The following is a 20,810-nucleotide window of genomic DNA, read 5'->3' as shown; positions in this document are numbered from 1 at the left end:
TAATTTCTTACTAGTATTTTTCAAAGAGCAGAATTTAGTAATTTTGATGAACTCCAATTTATTAGTTTTTTAAATGGATTATGCTTTTGGTGTAGTATCAAAAAATCATTATCTAACCCTAAATCACAAAGATTTATTTTTTTATTTTTATTTTTTAAAAAAGATTTATTTATTTTATGGGGAGCGAGAGAGAGAGAATGTGTATGTGGGGAGAGGCAGAGGAGTAGAATTTTTTTTTTTTAAGATTTTATTTATTTATTCATGAGTGACACACAGAGAGAGGCAGAGACATAGACAAAGGGAGAAGTAGGCTTCCCACAGGGAGCCTGATGCAGGACTCGATCCCAGGACCAGGATCATACCCTGAGCTGAAGGCAGATACTCAACCACTGAGTCACTCAGTTGTCACAATCACAAAGATTTAATTTAGCATCTTTCTATTTTTTAAAGATTTTATTTATTTGTGAGAGATACAGAAAGGGAGAGGCAGACACAGGTGGAGGGAGAAGCAGGCTCCTTACAAGGAACCCCATGTGGGACTTGATCCTGTATCCCAGGATCATGCCTTGAGCCGATGGCAGACCCTCAACCACTGAGCTACCCAGGTGTCCCAATTTAACATCTTTTTAGAAAGTTTATTTGCAACTTATGCTATTTATTACCTACCAGAGTTTTTGATTTTGTTGTGCTCCTTCTAGATAGCATTTGGAACTTGAACACATATGACTAGCTTCTATTCTTTTTTTTTTTTTTTTTTTTAAAGATTTTATTTATTCATGAGAGACACACAGAGAAAGGTGCAGAGACACAGGCAGAGGGAGACACAGGCTCCATGCAGGGAGTCTCTGGGATCACGCCCTGAGCCAAAGGCAGAAGCTCAGCCACTGAGCCACTCAGGCGTCCCTATTCTTGTATAACTTCTATTAGAAGTAATTTCTACTCCTTTTATACATTAGCTTATCAATTTATTATGTTATTTCTGTGTTGTGTTTTTTTTTTTTTTTAAGTACCAGCTCATCAAAAAAAGAGGGAAAACACGCTGTTTGATATTCATAGATCTCCAGCAAGAAGAAGTCATATCAGGTATGTTTTGTTGGTTTTTGATAGGAAATATTTGTATCTGTTATTCAGATATATCCTTTAAAAAATACATAACGAAATACCTTATAATTAAAATAGAGGTTTTTTTTTTTTTTCAAATATAGGTATTAATTGTGTTGATAATGCCAATGAGGAACTAAATGGCATTTTTCTTTAATTAGGGACTAGTGGTTTTTACCTTACATGTGACTGTTCTCTGCCTGGTTCAGTTTGCTTGGAATAATTACTGTTTTAAAAGTTATGTCCTTTAAAACTACATAGCTCTCTGGTGGGCTCTTAGAGTTGAATCTTTTTTTTTTTTTTTTAAGATTTTATTTATTTATTCATGAGAGACATACACACACAGAGAGAGGCAGAGAGATAGGCAGAGGGAGAAGCAGGGTCCATGCAGGGAGCCCGATGTGGGACTTGATTCTAGGACTCCAGGATCATGGCGTGGGCCGAAGGCAGGTGCTCAACCGCTGAGCCACCCAGGCGTCCCAGTAGAGTTGCATCTGAACAACTCACATTGCTTTCACTTGAAACACTGGTTCAGTTACTCTTTACTACTTTTTTTACTCCTTTGCTCTTTCTTTCGTATGTAGATAAAAGGCCACTCTTTGGTTTTGAAACTGTCTTGTCTATTATATTTTCTGAAAAGGCAACATGGAATATACAATGAATAAACTATATTTTTTAAGATTTTATTTATTCATGAGAGACACAGAGAGGCAGAGACATAGGCAGAGGGAGAAGCAGGCTTCCTCTAGGAAGCCTGATCTGGGACTTGATCCCGGAACTCCGGGATCACACTCTGAGCCGAAGGCAGATGCTCAGCCACTGAGCCACACAGGTGTCCCTAAACATTTTTAAATGAATACGGAAAAACTTTTTTTCTAACCTCTGTAGTCTCTCTCTCCCATAGTAACATTATTATATCCTTAGAGAGTATGTTCATATATATATATATATGTATGTACATGCATGTTGATTGTTAGCCCATTTTTTTACACAAGATATACTGTGCACATGATCCTATACCTTGTATTTTTCACTTAATTCTTTTTTTTTTTTTTCACTTAATTCTTTTAATTGTCTTTTCATTTCTGTATAGTATAACTTCACATTTACATTTATATTTACACATTACATTTATAGATATATTAAAATTTTTAGGTTCTTACGGAGAGATTGTTTTCATTTTATGCTATTATAAAATATGATGAATAGTGTTGCATAATACTGTATATGTGTACAAGTATATTTGTAGGATAAATTTCTCAGAAGTGGAATCTCTTGAGGGAATATGAGATTATAACTTTGATTACAGTTTGCAAGCCACCCAATAATGTATGAAAGTGCCTATTTTCCCATATTCCTGCAAACAAAATATGTTCCCACACTTTCAGATTTTTGCTAGTCTGAGAGTTGAAGAGATCTTGATTTATTTTAAATTTCTGTATCCCAAAAAAAAAAAAAAATTTCTGTATCCCAAAAAAATAATAAAAAATAAATAAATTTCTGTATCACGTATGAGAATATTTTTTCATATGTTTAAAAGCCATTTGTTTTTCTTTTTAAAGATTTTTTAAAATAGATTTTATTCATCCATTTGAGAGAGAGAGAGTGTGTGCATGAGAGAGCACAAGCAGTGGAGAGGGAGAAGCAGGCTGCCCATTGAGCAGCGAGCCCGAGGTGGGGCTCAATCCCAGGACTTTGGGCTCATGATCAAAGTGGAAGGCAGCTGTCTAACCAACTGAGCCACTCAGGCTCCCTTTTTAAAGATTTTATTTATTTATTCATGAGAGACACACAGAAAGAGGGGCAGAGACATAGGTCAAGGGAGAAGCAGGCTCCATGTAGGGAGCCCGATGTGGGACTCGATCCCGGGTCTCCAGGATCACATCCGGGGCTGAAGGCGGTGCTAAACCGCTAAGCCACCGGGTCAGGTGCCCTTTTTTAAAAGATTTTATTTGGGGATCCCTGGATGGCTCAGTGGTTTGGCGCCTGCCTTTGGCCCGGGGTGTGATCCTAGAGTCCCTGGATTGAGTCCCACGTCGGGATCACTGCATGGACCCTGCTTCTCCCTCTGCCTGTGTCTCTACCTCTCTCTATCTGTGTCTCTCATGAATGAATAAATAAAATCTTAAAAAAAAAATAAAGATTTTATTTATTTGAGAGAGAAAGAGAAAGAGTGAGAGCACAAGCAGGGGGGAAGGGCAGAGAGAGAGGGAGAGGCAGGCTCCTCATGGAGAGCCCTGTGTGGGGCTGGATTCCAGGACCCTGGGATCATGACCTGAGCTGAAGGCAGAAGTTTAACTGACTGAGCCACCCAGGTGCCTCTAAAAGCCTTTTTGTTTTTCCTTTTATCTGAAATGTCTGTAAAGTTTGCCGATTTTTCTCTTCTCTCTTTCTCTCTCTCTCTCTCTCTCTTCTTTCTTTTTTCTTTCTTTCTTTCTTTCTTTCTTTCTTTCTTTCTTTCTTTCTTTCTTTCTTTCTTTCTTTCTTTCTTTCTTTCTTTCTTTCTTTCTTCTTTTTTTAAAGATTTCATTTATTTATTCATGAGACACACAGAGAGAAAGAGAGGCAGAGACATAGGCAGAGGGAGAAGCAGGCTCCATGCAGGAAGCCTGATGTGGGATTTGATCCTGGAACTCCAGGATCACGCCCTGAGCCGATGGCTGACGCTTAACTGCTGAGCGTCCCAGGTGTCCCTTGCTGATTTTTCTAATAGTTTGTTTTTTTAAATCTATTTTTAGTAGTTCTATATTAGTCCTTTGTCATAAGTTGCCATTCTTTTCCTTGGTTTGTACTTTGTCTTTTTTTTTACTTTGTTTTTGGTTGTCTTTATTAGAGGGTTTTTATTTTTATGTAGTCAAATTTTTATCAGTCTTTTTTTTTAAGGCTTTTAGATTTTATTTTATTTAAAAAAATTTTTTTAAAAATTTTTATTTATTTATGATAGTCACACAGAGAGAGAGGCAGAGACATAGGCAGAGGGAGAAGCAGGCTCCATGCACCAGGAGCCCGACGTGGGATTTGATCCCGGGTCTTCCAGGATCATGCTCTGGGCCAAAGGCAGGCGCTAAACCGCTGCGCCACCCAGGGATCCTGGCTTTTAGATTTTAAATGATAGTTAAAAAGCCTACCCAAATCCAGGGGCTCATGGGTGGCTCAGTTGGTTCCAAGTGTTTGACTTGTGATTTCAGCTCAAGTCATGATCTCAGGTTTGTGAGATCCAGCCTTACATCAGGCTCTGCTCAGGCTCTGTGCTGGGCACGGAGCCTGCTTAAGACTCTCCTTTTCCCTTTGTCCCTCCTTTACCCACACATGTGTGCTCTCGAGCTTTCTCTGTCTCTGTCTAAATTAAAAGGAAAAAAAAGAGAAGAGCCTACCATAATCCAAGTTTTCTTTTTTTCTTTTTAAGATTTTATTTATTTATTCATGATAGTCATACAGAGAGAGAGAGAGAGAGAGAGAGGGGCAGAGACACAGGCAGAGAGAGAAGCAGGCTCCATGCACCGGAAGCCCGACGTGGGATTCGATCCCGGGTCTCCAGGATCGCGCCCTGGGCCAAAGGCAGGCGCCAAACCACTACGCCACCCAGGGATCCCTAATCCAAGTTTTCAAGGAGTTCATCTTCGTTTAATTTTATGGTATCATTTTTTTACTTTTAAATTTGATCCAGGGCGCCTGGGTGGCTCAGGGGTTGAGCATCTGTCTTTGGCTCAGTGTGATCCTGGGATCCTGGGATCCTGGGATCCTGGGATGGAGTCCTGCGTGGGGCAGGGCCTGCTTCTCCCTCTGCTTATGTTTCTACCTCTCTCTCTGTGTCCCTCATGAATAAATACATAAAATCTTTAAAAATAAAATAAATAAATGTTGAGCCATTTGAATTTTATCCTAATATAAGATTTGTTGTACAGATTAAACTTCGTTTTGCAGTTGTAAAATGAGCTGTCCCAAACCAATTTACTGAATTAGTCTATGATTTCTCTTTTGATTCCCATTGCGGTCTTAATCATATTGTCAAATTACATGTTTTGACCTGCTTCTGGATATTTATTCCATTCATCTATTTTTTTTTAATCTTTTTTTTTTAAAGATTTTATTTATTTATTAGAGAGAGAGAGAGAGAGAGGGGCAGAGACACAGGCAGAGGGAGAAGCAGGCTCCAAGCAGGGAGCCTGACGTGGGACTTGATCCCGGATCTTCAGGATCGTACCCCGGGCTGAAGGTGGCGCCAAACCACTGGGCCATCGCGGCTGCCCAACCTTTATTATTTTTAATGAAAAAAAGTTTTATTTAAATTCAGTTTGCCAATATACAGTATAACGCCCAGTGCTCATCTCATCACGTGTCCTCCTTTTTTTTTTTTTACGTGTCCTCCTTAATGCCCATTACCCATTTCCCTTTCAGCAACCCTTTGTTTCCCAGGTAGGAGTCTCTCATGGTTTGTCTTCCTCTAATTTTTACCCCACTCAGGTTCCCTCCTTTCCCTTATGGTCCCTTTCACTATTTCTTATATTCTGGAATTGCTTTTAAAAATGACTTTCTCGGGATCCCTGGGTGGCGCAGCGGTTTGGCGCCTGCCTTTGGCCCAGGGCGCGATCCTGGAGACCCGGGATCGAATCCCACGTCGGGCTCCCGGTGCATGGAGCCTGTTTCTCCCTCTGCCTGTGTCTCTGCCTCTCTCGCTCTCTCTGTGTGACTATCATAAATAAATACAAATTAAAAAAAAAAAATGACGGGATCCCTGGGTGGCGCAGCGGTTTGGTGCCTGCCTTTGGCCCAGGGCGCGATCCTGGAGACCCGGGATCGAATCCCACGTCGGGTTCTCGGTGCATGGAGCCTGCTTCTCCCTCTGCCTGTGTCTCTGCCTCTCTCTCTCTCTCTCTCTCTCTCTCTCTCTGGGACTATCATAAATAAATAAAAAATTAAAAAAAAAATTAAAAAAACAATGACTTTCTCGGGGCACCTGGGTGGCTCCATGGTTGAGCATCTGCCTTCAGCTCAGGGTGTGATCACCGCATCCTGGGATTGGGTTCTGCATTGGGCTCCCCATGGGGAGCCTGCTTCTCCCTCTGCCTGTGTCTATACTACCATTCTCTCTGTGTCTCTCATGAATAAATAAATAAAGTCTTTAAAAAAATAAAACTACTTTCTAGGGTCACCTGGCTGGCTCAGTCAGGAGAGCATGTGACTCTTGATCTTGGAGTCATGAGTTCAAGCCTCACTTTGGGTGTAGAGATTACTGAAATAAATAAATAAATAAAAACTTAAAAAATACTCTGTAAGAACCCTACTTTCTAATTGTTTCTTACAAAGATTGATTTTTAAAGATTTTGTTTATTTTGTCATGAGAGACACAGAGGGAGAGAGGCAGAGAACATAGGCAGAGACAGAAGGAGACTCCATGTAGGGAGCCCGATGTGGGACTTGATCCCTGGACTCTAGGATCATGCCCTGGGCAAAAGGCATACACTCAACTGCTGAGCCACCCAGGCATCCCCTAAGGTTTAAAATAGAGTTTGTTTTTCTTTTTTAAAGATTTTATTTATTTATTCACGAGAGACACAGAGAGAGAGAGAGAGGCAGAGACACAGGCAGAGGGAGAAGCAGGGTCCATGCAGGGAGCCTGACATGGGACTTGATCCGAGGTCTCCAGGATCACACCCTGGGCCAAAGGCGTTGCTAAACCGCTGATCCACCAGGTTGCCCAATAGAGTTGATTTGTTTACTAACTTTGCATCCTGTGACCTTGCCAAATTTTGTTATTCTAGTAGTTGTTTTGTAGATTACTGGGTATTTTCTGCATAAACCCTATCATCTGCAAATAGAGACAGTTTGAATGTCTGTGTATTTTATTTCTTTCCTTTTGTAACGTCTATGATCCTCTGTACAGTGGTGAGTTATGAGTATGGGTATCTTTGTGTCATACGTGATTTTAGTGAATATAGTAATTCAGCAAATCTATGTATTACTGTGCTCATCAAGATAAATGTACTTATTAATTCCCTTTGAGTATTTTAGCCTCCCCGGCCCCCCCCAATCTGTAACAGTCAGGTTGTTCTTTATAGTTAAGGGTCTGTTTTTTGGTTTATCTTCTTTTTTTCTTTGCTAATTTGTTTTGTTTCTTAAATTCCACATAGTTCTCTCCATAATTTTTTTTTTAAGATTTTATTTATTTATTTATTAGAGACACAGAGAAAGAGGCAGAGACACAGGCAGAGGGAGAAGCAGACTCCATGCAGGGAGCCCGACGGGGGACTCGATCCCCCATCTAGGATCATGCCCCGGGCTGAAGACGGTGCTAAACTGCTGAGCCACCTGGGCTGCCCCTCTCCTTGCTTTTAAGATTAGGGACAGAAACATCCACTTCTCTCCATTCTATTCTTTCTTTTTATTTTAAATGTTTTAAGATTTTTATTTTTGAGCAATCTCTACACCCAATGTGGGGCTCAAACTTAAAACTCCGTGATCAAGAGTTGCATGCTCTACTGACTGAGCCAGCAGGGTGCCCCTCTATCTCTTTGTACTACATGGACTGATAACATTTTTTTTTTTGTGACTTATTAAGTTTTATTTGATTAATTTGTAGTTTAATGCTAAAAGTCAAAAACCAATTAATAGCTTTTACATGTCTGAATAACGATAGTGTTTTTTACTGTGGAGCTAAGTTGGGTGTTAGGATTAAATTTCCTTTTTTAAAAATATTTATTAGAGATAGGGAGTGAGAGCAAGCAGGGGGAGGGGCCAAGGGGGAAGAAGAAAGAGGTGTAAGGATCCCAGGTAGACTCTGTGCCAAGTGCAGAGCAGGAGACAGTGGGGTTTGAGGGGCAGGGGTGGCTCAATCCCACGGCTTGAGATCAGGACCTTGGCTGAAACCAAGAGTAGGCTGCCCAACCAACTGAGCTACCCAGGCGCTCCATTTTTTTTTTTTTTTTTAAGTTTTATTTAATAATCTCTACACCCTATATGGGGCCTCAAACTTCTGACCCTGAGACCAAGAGTTGCATGCTCTTTAGACTGAACTAGCCAGGCACCCCAACAATAATGCGTTTTTAAAACCATTTGCTGCTGTAATGATTTTAAGCATTTTATTCTCTTTAAATAGGAGAAAGAAGCATGCCATTCATAGTAGTGACACAACTTCTTCTGATGAAGAACGCTTTGAAAGAAGGAAATCAAAGAGCATGGCAAGAGCAAGAAATAGGTTAATAAATTTTTTGTTATATCCATGGTAGAAAAAAGGAAGAATAGTTATTTTTTGAATGGGATTCTTATCTGTACCAGCATTTTGCTAACACCAATATTCAATGCATATTTGAGACTAGAGTAATCCACTGACTTGGGTTTTACTTAGTAATTCTTAGAGTAGCCTATTTTGTCCTGAGGACAAATAAAAATATTGTAATAAAGCTTGAGTTTATTTAGTGCTGTATATAATATATGTAGATCTAATTTTATTTTATATTTTATAGCATCCAATATCAGATATATTGTTTTCTAACTTGAAATAGTTTGGATTCTTTGGATAAATGAATAGATTAGTGATGTTTGCTTTGTCTAGTGAATAAATTTATTTTTGCCCTGTTGAAAGGAACTAAGAAAAAGTACTTTAAAATATGAAATCTTTTATTATTTTCTGGGTCTTGAGAAAATGGAGAAAGATGATGATGAAAGATGAAAATGTATCAAAGATTTATACTTATTTTGATGTTAAAAATGTGAAATCTAACACTGGAAAACTCTCATAGATTACTTACTGTGTAACTACTCAGTGAATGTTCAGGAACTTAAGAAAGAGCCAAGAGGCAGAGGCCAACTGCTATGGTAGTATTTTGTTGGTACTTCTCCTCTATCAAATCCATTTAATGAGGCTGATTTTAGATACTTAACAGTGGTTCCAGCACTCATAGCAAGATATGGTTTCTAATAGAATCATCTCAAGAGCCCTTGGATTTTATTGGAAAGTTTGTTTTATTTTGGTTCATTGAGTACCATCTGGTGGTCTTTGCTTACATAGGGTAAATGACTGATTACTATATGACTCACTAAAACCTCAGGAGTTTTCACTGGGTGAAAGAACCAGTATTTTGTCTATTAAGTAATTAGAATGTCAAATTATAATTTATTCTTTAAAATTTGAGTTAGTTTTCTACCTTATATTTATACTACTAGAGATAAATTTAGAAAATTTATAGTTAGCAAAGTATTTCTATAATTTGGCATTATATATATCTATTGTAGAAATATCAAATTTTCAGTTAGTTGGTTTTGGAAACAAGTTTGGATTGGTGTAGATTTTATGTTGAAAAGAATTCTTCATGTGAATGATGGAAAGAAAATGTAAAAGAAAAAAATCTAAGTTTAAATAAAAGAATTTAAGGCCTATTTAAGCTTCTCTGATACTTGCTTTGGAAGTATATTTTTAAGGTATGTTAGGATTCAGAAATGTGAGTGAAAAGTAGATTCATTATAGAAAGTATAGTTTTTTGAGGCTATTTATGTCATCTTTTGGTGTTTAAGGTTTAAAGAGGGAGTAGATATATTTTCTTATGGGTGATAAAATTAAATAATACAGTGTAAGAATTTAGGTGGCTAATGATCTATTTTAAGTTAGTTACACAAAAGGTAAAGGTTAATTTTCAAAATGTGATCTGGAATTGGTTTCCTTTGAATTAAAGCGAAAGAAATTTCTTTAACCAAGTAGACCTAGCCACATAATACCTGAGGACAAATAAAAATAGTGTAATAAAGCTTGAGTTTATTTAGTGCTGTATATAATATATGTAGATCTATTTTTATTTTATATTTTATAGTATCCAATATCATATATTGTTTTCTAACTTGAAATAGGTTGGATTCTTTGGATATAGGAATAGAGATTAGTGATGTTGTTTGCTTTGTCTAGTGAATAAATTTATTTTTGCCCTGTTGAAAGGAACTAAGAAAAAGTACTTTAAAAATATGAAATCTTTTTTTTTTTTTTTTTTTTTATTTATGATAGTCACAGAGAGAGAGAGGCAGAGGCACAGGCAGAGGGAGAAGCAGGCTCCATGCACCGGGAGCCCGATGTGGGATTCGATCCCGGGTCTCCAGGATCGCGCCCTGGGCCAAAGACAGGCGCCAAACCGCTGCGCCACCCAGGGATCCCTAAAAATATGAAATCTTTTATTATTTTCTGGGTCTTGAGAAAATGGAGAAAGATGAAAATGTATCAAAGATTTACACTTATTTTGACGTTAAAAATGTGAAACTTAATGTTCTCTACTTGCATTTTTATAAATTTCAGATGTTTGCCTATGAACTTCAGAGCAGAAGATTTAGCTAGTGGTATTCTTCGAGAACGTGTCAAAGTGGGTGCAAGCTTGGCTGATGTTGATCCAATGAACATTGATAAATCAGTAAGTTTTGTAAATGTTTTTTTTAAAATTAGCTTTTTCTTTTTAAATAAAGATTATTCCTTCTAAAGCAACACACAATAAAAATAAAAACTCAGATATCACCGTTATTAGTATTCTGATGTATATTGGAACCTGGCACTCATGTGATACTTACTCAACATTTTTTTTTCCCTCCATTTCAGTGTCACTGGTATATATAATAAAAAATGGGTAGGAAATGAGGCTGACAAATATGGCAAGGCCCCACAAACTGTGGTGTGTAGTGTGGTATTATTGAAGCTGCTTAGATTTCTTTTTTTTTTTTTAAATTTTTAAAATTTTTATTTATTTATGATAGTCACAGAGAGAGAGAGAGAAAGAGAGAGAGAGAGCGAGAGAGAGGCAGAGACACAGGCAGAGGGAGAAGCAGACTCCATGCACCGGGAGCTCGACGTGGGATTCGATCCAGGGTCTCCAGGATCGCGCCCTGGGCCAAAGGCAGGCGCCAAACCGCTGTGCCACCCAGGGATCCTGAAGCTGCTTAGATTTCATGATCAGCTTTACATTTAATTTTTTAATTTTTATTTATTTATTTATTTACTTACTTACTTACATTTTTATTTATTTATGATAGTCACACAGAGAGAGAGAGAGAGAGAGGGAGAGACATAGGCAGAGGGAGAAGCAGGCTTCATGCACCGGGAGCCCGATGTGGGACTCGATCCCGGGTCTCCAGGATCGCGCGCCCTGGGCCAAAGGCAGGTGCTAAACCGCTGCGCCACCCAGGGATCCCAGCTTTACATTTTAGATGGAGCACTCTGTCTATGATGTAGTTAATGAATTTGAGGGAAGCAAGACTAGCATTAGGGAAACTTGTTTATTTATTTATATATTTATTTATTTATTATTTTTGAGGGGGAAACTGGTTTAGACATCGTTGTAATATAGTAATCTGGAGTAATGATCATGACGGTAATGATGGAAAGAAGTAGTAGATGGATTTGACAGAATTCAGATGAGAATTCAGGTTTGATGGAATTGAGTGAATTTATTGCTTTTGGGGAATGAGGGAGAGAAACAGGTTTCTGGCGTAAGTGACTGGATGGGATCCACTCTCTGAGGTAGGGAACATTATAGGAGGAATATGTTTTGAGGGATCAAGATGATTTAGTTAGTTGTAGACGTGTTTAGGTGTCAGTGTCACATCACAAATGGAAGTAACTTGTAGGAAATTAGTTATTTAGGTTTGGAAGTAAGGAGAAATAGCTAGAAATTCACATATGAGTCCCCAGTATAAAGATAGTTGAGATCACTATGGGGATTGAGTTATAGTACCTACGGAAAGTATGTAGTAGAAAAGAGAGACAAGATTTAGAAGATACAGTAGATTCTTACTGTGATAGATCTTACTGTTATAATCTTTTGGGGGGAAATATTTTGGAATAGTTACTACATAACCAAGATTATATTTGATTTTTTTTTCTTTGTTCCCATAAGCTTTTTTTTTTTTTTTTTTTTTTTTTAACAACTTAGCAAGTTTCTCATGAGAATCAGTTAAATTATTAAATGTAGCTGTGTAGGGATCCCTGGATGGCGGAGCGGTTTGGCACCTGCCTTTGGCCTAGGGCGCGATCCTGGAGACCCGGGATCGAATCCCATGTCGGGCTCCCGGTGCATGGAGCCTGCTTCTCCCTCTGCCTGTGTCTCTGCCTCTCTCTCTCTCTCTCTCTCTCTCTCTCTGTGTGTGTGTGTGACTATCATAAATAATAAATAAAAATTAAAAAAAAATAAATGTAGCTGTGTAATACTTGAAAATGAAGTGTTAGCTATTTCCAATCTGAAGTCATGGGAGAAAACTTATTTTAATGAGGACCTTATTTAGAATATTGAATTCACAATCTCTTATCTACTAGTGCACATTCTTAGAGGACCTTTTTTTTTTTTTTTTAAGATTTTAGAGGGAGTGAGCGAGCGTGAGTGGGGGGAGGGGCAGAAGGAGAGAGAATTTCAAGCAGACTCCCCCCTGAGTGTGGAGCCTGACAGGGAACTCAATCCCATGACCCTGAGATCATGAATTGAGCTGAAATCAAGAATTGGCAGCTTACCTAACTGAGCCACCCGGGTGCCCCTTCGAGGACCTTACTTAGTGATCTTTGCTTATTTAGTTTACCAGCACCTCCCTCTCTTGAATGTATTTAATTTTAGAACTCTCTCCCATTCATTAGAGTAGTATTTCTTTTTTCTTTTTTTTTTTTTTAGTAGTATTTCTTTAAAATTTGATATCATATATGAGAAAATATAGTTTCTCTTAGAATGTTTCTGTTATTTAAATTCTGCATTTATTTTTCTAGATGACTTAAGTTTTTTCTGTATGGTAATATTTCATTATGAAACATTTTCAAGTACTGTAACAGAATGAAGCTAAAGGGGAAGAAATCTACCACAATCCAGCAGTCAGAGGCAGTCATTGTTAACATTTTGGCAATATTTCCTTCAAGTATTTTCTTTTTTTTTTATTATTAAAGATTTTATTTATTTATTCATGAGAGACACACAGAAAGAAGCAGAGACACAGGAACGGGGAGGAGAAGCAGGCTCCATGCAGAGAACCTGAAGCAGGCCTTGATCCTGGGACTCCGGGATCACACCCTGAGCCAAAGGCAGACGCTCAACCACTGAGCCACCGAGGTGTCCCATCAAGTACTGTTTTCTATACAAGTTTTACTTTCTAAAGTCTTTTAGGTATGGGGCACCTGGGTGGCTCAGTTGGTTAAGTGTCTGACTTGTTATTTCTGTTCAGGTCATGATCTCATGGGTTGTGAGATCGAGCCCCACTTCAGGCTCTGTGTTCAGGCAAAGAATCTGGTTGAGACTCTCTCTCTCCCCCTCTCCTCACTTGACACCCCCCCCCCCCCCAAGTAAATACATCTTTCCAAGAAATAAAGAATAAGACTTGGTTATGTAAAGTTGAGCTTTGGAGGGTCACAAACCATTATAGATGTTTTTTACCCAATTTCTAAATCAGCTTTTCCCCCCTTGGGGACAGTATTGCCCTTGCTGAGAGTGCATGTGATGGATGGTATTTTGAAAGGCATTTTAATTATTAGAGTGTAAGTACAAATTTATCATCTCCTGTGGATACCCATTAAAAAGTATTAGATTGGGCATTAATCTTGTCCTTACTTACTAGGAGATTAAAGAATGGTAGCTTTATTTAGCTGAACTGAAATGTAATCTTGAATTTTACTGCTGAGTTCATTTTTCTACATTTCAAAAGTGTAATTCTTTGAGCTTTATGTTCAACATTTCCTGCTGAAGGCATATTTTTCTGAGTCATAAGACTATCATAAATTAAAAAATTTCTATAAGCAGTTAAAATTATTTTATATTAAACTTTCCCTTCTTCCCAGGTGCGGTTTGATAGCATAGGTGGATTGAGCCATCATATTCATGCACTAAAGGAAATGGTAGTGTTCCCACTTCTATATCCAGAAATTTTTGAAAAATTTAAGATTCAGCCTCCAAGGTGAGTAATGTTCTAAATGATGTTTATTGTTACTACTGTTAATATATCAAATTTCAGTTAGTAAATGATTATAAGTATAAGCATATCATATGTATTTGTTGTATTCTAGCAATGAGAATTAGGAATGAAATTTTATTATTTAGTGTTCAGAGGCTTTGGTACTAAGTGTGTTCTTGAAGTTTACATTTAAGCTTTTAAGAGTCACGCACAAGACATAAATCTTTATGCAGGCCTTGAATATACAAGTGGATTGCTCAAATGCCCAAATGGAATTTCCATAATTTGGTTTCCTGATAGCATTGAGTTTGGTGCTGTATGTTGTTTAGTGTTTGGAAACACAATTTCAATTAAGTGTTATCTTTGACTTGGTGATGGGGTAGTTTTGAAATGGTAAGCTTGATATTTATTTTTATGATCAGATTAATTGTGTTTTGATTATGAGATAGACTGAGAAAAGGGTAGAAATTAAGGGAAATTAGGCAGAATGAAATACTCTGAAGATGTACATATAGACTGTTAGGTTTAAACTACTAGATATTCCTTTTTTTAACATTTAATTTTTAAAAATTTTTGGACATTTTACTTATTAGAGCAGAGAGCACATGAGTGAAGGGGAAGGGCAGAGAGGGAGAAGCAGACTTGCTGAGCAGGGGATATATTTGTATATGTACATATGTGTATCAAGTTTATATTTTGCCTATATTAGGCACATAGAAACATTTCATATAGGTGAAATTATCCAGTAATACCTTTATATATACCCTTTTTTTTTTACTCTACAGAATACTCTAGAACCTTTCTATATCAATAATGTGTGTATTGTTCATTTTGACATTTTAGTACTATTTGATTTATAGATGTAACAGTATATTTATTTGTCCTTTATTTTTTTTTGAGCCTTTTTTTTTTTTTTTTTGCATAAGACTTTATTTTTAAGTAATTTCCATACCCAGTATGGGGCTCGAACTCACAACCCTGAGATCAAGAGTCACATGCTCCACTGACTGAGACAGGCAGGCACCCCTATCTGTGCATTATTAATAGATAGCACTTAGATTTTTTCACTTTTTCATAATTAGAATTGATGCTTTTAAAAAGATTTTATTTATTGGGACGTCTGGTGGCTCAGTGATTGGGCATCTGCCTTTGGCTGAGGGTGTGATCCTGGGGTCCTGGGATAGAGTCCTGCATCAGGCTCCCTGCTTCTCCCTCTGTGTATGTCTGTGCCTATGTTTCTGTTTGTCTCATGAATGAATGAATGAATGAATGAATGAATAAATAAATAAAATCTGTTAAAATATTTTTGGGTCATTTACAATTTTGATATATCTTGCCAAATTACTCTTTTCTCTGATTTGCCTACCAAAGTTTGGTTGTTGAGAACGTCCTTGAATAACTCAGCAAAGTGAACCGCTTGTCTCTATACTACAAAAACCTTTCTCAGTGTCTAATAATTATATATTAATAATATATATATATTAATACAAAATTATATGGGTGATGCATCCTTGTATATTGGTTGCTATTGGTGGTGATAGCATTACCTTACTTCTGTTGATTCTCTTGTTTTTTAGGGGCTGTTTGTTTTATGGCCCTCCTGGCACAGGTAAAACCTTGGTCGCCAGAGCATTAGCTAATGAGTGCAGTCAAGGAGACAAAAAGGTGGCATTTTTTATGCGAAAAGGAGCAGACTGTCTGAGCAAGTGGGTTGGTGAATCTGAAAGGCAACTTAGGCTTCTTTTTGATCAGGTAAGTGCAATCAGCTTATAAGAGAATATCTTCTTTAGAATATTTAATACATTTAGTCTAAATATAAACTGTTCACAAGGAGGTCTATTTCCTTCTAATCAGTATGTTTGATTTAGAATCAATAATTAAAATTGTATGCTTTAGATGTATTTATTAGCAGTTTAGTACTAATTTATGATGATTCATACAACATTTATTAAGGTGGTTAGTAGGCATATGTTAGGTGCTTTTGAGAACCCAGGGTATAACATACATATCATTGGGTTATAATCTAATTTAGGAAATAGAACAAGCATAAAAAGTTAAATGTCTGCAAGAAATCTCACAGAGCAGTGTATTATTTTATGTGCTGTAAAAATGCAGTAATGAATGCTGTTATTTATTTATTTATTTTAAAAAGATTTTATTTATTCATGAGAGAGAAGGAGACAAAGACATAGGTGGAGGGAGAAGCAGGCTCCCCCTGGGGAGCCCGATGCAGGACCTGATCCCAGGACTCCAGGATCACTAACTGAGCCAAAGACTGATGCTCAACCACTGAGCCTAAATAATAGGCACCCCTATTTATTTATTTTTTTAAGGTTGTGTTTATTTGAGAAAGAGAATGTGTGTATTGGAGCGATGCAGAGGGAAAGAATCTCTAGCTATGTTGAGCACAGAACCTGACTCAGGGCTCAATCTGACAACGCTGAGGTCATGACCTGACTGAAACCGAGAGTCAGATGTTGAGTCAACTGACTGAGCCACCCAGGCGTCCCAGTAATGAATGCTTTTAAAAGGCAGGGTTAGGTGACTGATTATCATGTAGGCAATCTTCTTTTTTTTAAATTACAAAAAACAAAACAAAACAAAAAAAAACAATTACAATAACTTGAAAAATATTATTTCATAAGACTTAGTCCTGATATAAATTGACTATTTGAGCTAGTGAAGGAATTCATTTACATTTGGCAATGAAATTTCTATTTCATAACATCTAAGAAAATCACATGAAATTTTTAAAAACTACCTTTAACAAGCAATCTTTGAGTAGCCATTATTTGAGTTCATGTGTATCAAAGTGTATCATAGCACTTTAAATATTATTTTTAGTTAGTATGAGAAACTACCATGTTCTAGATAATGGGAATAGAAAGAGGAATAGGGTAAGTAAGTTTTTTGCCTTCAAGGTATTCAGTGTCAATTGGGAAGTGAAACATAGGCAGCTTGCTTTAAGAAAATTTAGTAATAATTGAAAAATACAAATGGAGAACAATATTGGTAGGTGAAGGAAGAATTAGTTTGGGAGTGCTGATATATTGTCCAGTGACTTAAGTTTAATAAACTTTTGACAAGAGTTATATGCTTTTAGCCCCTTCATTCTTGGAATAGGAATGTCTCTTGGTTTCATTTGCAACTATAGCATAAATTAATGCCCTTTTAATTTTTTATTATTTTTTAAAAGATTTTATTTCCAAGATTTTTACTTATTCATTAGAGAGAGAGAGAGAGAGCACACAAGTAGGGAGAGGAGCAGTAGGAGAGGGAGAAGCAGACTCCCTGCTGAGCTGAGCAGGGAGCTGGACGCAGGAGTTGATCCCGGGACTGTGGGGTCATGACCTGAGCCGAAGGCATACACTTAATGGACAGAGCCACTCAGGTACCCCCAAACACTGGATGTTTAATGCATAGCATGTCAATAAGGGAGAAATGGCAAATTCATATCTGGTTTTTAGTAAGTTGACCTTCCTATGAACTAAGAGTTTGCTATAAGTAATTCTGAAACATGAATAGACTTACATTTGTAATCTAATTTTCTTATCTTAAATTAAGTTCTTGCTAGATTTAAGATTTAAGTGAAAAATGACAATTGTGAACGTAGTGGAGAAAACTCTTGAGAGTTTTTGTTTTTAATTTCAGAATAGAGAGTCTAGCTATGGAAGAAAAGATCCTCTGCATAAGATTACTTACTAGATTCTGCATTGCAACAAAATATCATAAGCAAATGCAAAAGATAAATGAGACCCTTTGCAGAAAAATATTTGCATTTTCTTTCACGGATAGAGTTTTAATTTTTAAAATAAATAGTTCCTTGAAATCACTAAGCCAAAGACCAGTGATCCAAAAGAAGATTTGGCAAAGGATATGAACGCAACTTTTATTAAAAAAGCAGTATAAATGAAACTTAAAGATCTGAAAAGTGCTCATTTTTATTGATAATAGAAATAAAAATTAAAATGAAAAAAGATTTTTGTCTTAAATGATTAGTCAAGACTGAGTTTTTTTTTTTTTTTAAAGATTTTATTTATTCATGAGAGAGAGAGAGAGAGAGAGAGGCAGAGACATAGGCAGGGGGAGGAGCAGACTCCATGCAGGGAGCCCAATGTGGGACTCGATCCTGGGACTCCAGGATCACGCCCTGGGCTGAAGGTGGCACTAAACTGCCGAGCCACCTGGGCTGCCCAAGACTGAGAAGTTTGATAATACTTTATTGCTGAGGTTTCTTAAATATTGCTGGTGAGAGGATAAATTATTAGATCAGTGGAAGGCAATTTGAAAATATCTGAATTAGAAATGACATTTCCCTTTTTAACAACTTTTAGAATTTATTACATTGATATGTTTATATGAAATGTTAAATGTACACAAATACTCAAGCATTGTTTTTTTTTTTTTTAAGATTTCATTTTATTTATTCATGAGAGAGAGAAAGAGAGGCAGAGACACAGGGAGAGGGAAAAGCAGGCTCCATGCAAGAAGCATGATACGGGACTTGATCTTGGGAATCTGGGATCATGGTCTGAGCCAAAAGCAGATGCCCAACCGCTGAGCCACCCAGGCATCCCATCAAGCATTGTTGATAATAGGAGAAGATTGAAAATAGCCTGAATGTCCACAAATTGGAGAGTAGTTTAAATCATGGCATATCCATACATGAGGGCATTTTGTAGCTATCAAAAAAAAAACAAAGCAGATCTTCACGTACTTATTTGGAAGCTAATTAAAATACATTGTTACATAAATAGACTGTGTTGGTAAGAGCAGTATGTATACCATGTTTAAAATGCATCAAATAAAATAGTATGTTTAAAAGTACATTTTTTTGTATACATATGGAAGAATAAACACAACAGTAGTTGTCTACTGGGAGACATATTGTGGTTGGAGAGTGGATGGGTAAGGAGATTTCTTTTTTTTTTTTAAGATTTTATTTATTTGTGAGAGACACAGAAAGAGGCAGAGACATAGGCAGAGGGAGAAGCAGGCTCCATGCAGGGAGCCGGACGTGGGACTCGATCCTGGGTCTCCAGGATCATGCCCTGGGTAGAAGGCAGTGCTAAACCGCTGAGCCACCCAGGCTGCCTGGAGATTTCATTTTTGTTGTATCTTTCTTATCTGCTGCATGTTGTACCATTTGCTTATATTACCTGTTAAGAAAATATGATAATGAAATGTAAAAGATGAAAACTAATATAAATTTATTTTCTTTTTATACTAGGCATATTTAATGAGACCTTCTATAATATTTTTTGATGAAATTGATGGATTAGCTCCAGTTCGCTCCAGCAGACAAGATCAGATCCACAGGTGATTTTCCTTAATCTGATTATATTGAGTTCTTTTCTCTCGATGACATAGTAGTTAGCCTTAGCCTTTGGATAAGTGCTAGGAGGCTTATAAAATGAACTGTGTCCTTGAGGAAGACTCTTTGCACTTAGCTCAGGGGTCAGCAAACTACTACCTGTTGGCCAGATGTAGTCTTTTTGCCTGTCTTGGCTTTTTCTGTAAAGTTTTATTGGAACATATCCTATATGTTCCAATATATTCTCATGAAAAATGGCTACTTCTGTGCTACAAGAGCAGAGTTGAATGAGTCATTGTGAGAGAAAGATTGTATGGCTTCTTGAAAGTTTAAATTTACTTTCAGTCCTTTTACAGAAAGTTGCCTAATCCTGATTTAGCATGTTTCTAAAATTTATCTGTGTTATGTATGAATATTTTGTTCTTTTTCATTTCTCACTACTAGTCCTTGGGATGGGAGGGAGGGACAAAGAGAGAATGAGGGAGGGAGCGTGTATGTATATACCACAATTTATTTATTTGTTAATCTGTCTGATGGAGATTTAGCTCACCTCTGTTTTTGGCTATTATGACAATGCTACTATGAATAATTACATACACATTTTTGTGTGGACATATGTTTTCATTTCTGTTACGTAGATAACTATGAGAGGAATGGCTAGATCCTTTGGTAAATGTATGTTTAAATTGATACTGTTTTCTGAGTGATTGTAATATTTTATTTTTATTTTTTTTTTATGTTTTTACCTGTAATGTATGAGAATTTGGGTTCTCTTCATCTTTGCCAATGTTTGGTATCGCTGTTCTTGTTAACTAGCCATTCTAGTGGGTGTGTAGTAGTGGATTAATTTGCATTTTCCTGATGACTAATAATACGAATATCTTAGTATGTGCTTATTGCCCATTTAAATACTTCCTGTTGTTAAATATCTTAAAATCTCCCCCCTGCTTTTTATTTTTAAATTTTATTTATTTATTTTAAAGATTTTATTTATTCACAAGAGACACAAAAGAGAGAGAGGCAGAGACATAGGCAGAGACATAGGCATAGGGAGGAGAAGCAGGCTCCATTCAGGGAGCCCCATGCGGGACCTGATCCCGGGACTCCAAAATTATGCCCTGAGCTGAAGGCACATGCTCAATCACTGAGCCACCCAGGTGTCCCTTCTCCCTGATTTTTAAAAAAGAGATTGGATCATATGTCTTATTGTATTATACAACTTATGTATTCACAAGTCAAGCCTTTTATTGGAGCTACGTTTTGAAAACTTTTCTACTAGTCCTCCTCTTTTTTGTTTGCATAACTATGATTTAAGAAAAAAATTATTTATTTTAAAAAAATTATTTGAGAGAGAGTGCGCATGAGCAGGGAGAGCAGGAGAGGAAGAAGCAGGCTCTCCATTGAGCAGGGAGCCTGATGTGGGGCTCAGTACTGAGACTCCAGGATCTTGACCTGACCCAAAGGTAGATGCTTAACCGACTGAACCACCCAGGTGCCCCCTTAA

At 37.2% G+C, this 20,810-nt stretch overlaps 1 protein-coding gene and 1 long non-coding RNA gene across 3 annotated transcripts in view; one reads left to right on the top strand and one right to left on the bottom strand.

Annotated features, from left to right (window-relative positions):
* Nucleotides 1-20,810, top strand: part of ATAD2B (ATPase family AAA domain containing 2B) — a 158,195-nt gene that overhangs the window by 42,400 nt on the left and 94,985 nt on the right. For both annotated transcript variants that reach the window (XM_038560889.1, XM_038560888.1), the window contains exons 8-13: nt 1,008-1,083; nt 8,198-8,296; nt 10,379-10,490; nt 13,880-13,995; nt 15,570-15,744; nt 19,223-19,311. In XM_038560889.1, coding sequence (XP_038416817.1) covers nt 1,008-1,083; nt 8,198-8,296; nt 10,379-10,490; nt 13,880-13,995; nt 15,570-15,744; nt 19,223-19,311 — 667 coding nt within the window. The remainder of the gene's footprint in view (nt 1-1,007; nt 1,084-8,197; nt 8,297-10,378; nt 10,491-13,879; nt 13,996-15,569; nt 15,745-19,222; nt 19,312-20,810) is intronic.
* The window catches only part of LOC111090529, a 38,972-nt gene that overhangs the window by 14,803 nt on the left and 3,359 nt on the right, over nt 1-20,810 (bottom strand). The window lies entirely within an intron of this gene.

This window comes from Canis lupus, chromosome 17 (genome assembly GCF_011100685.1).
Source record: "Canis lupus familiaris isolate Mischka breed German Shepherd chromosome 17, alternate assembly UU_Cfam_GSD_1.0, whole genome shotgun sequence".
NCBI lineage: Eukaryota > Metazoa > Chordata > Mammalia > Carnivora > Canidae > Canis > Canis lupus.
The sequence above is the reverse complement of the archived record's forward strand: the minus strand, read 5'-3'. Positions and strand labels throughout refer to the sequence as shown.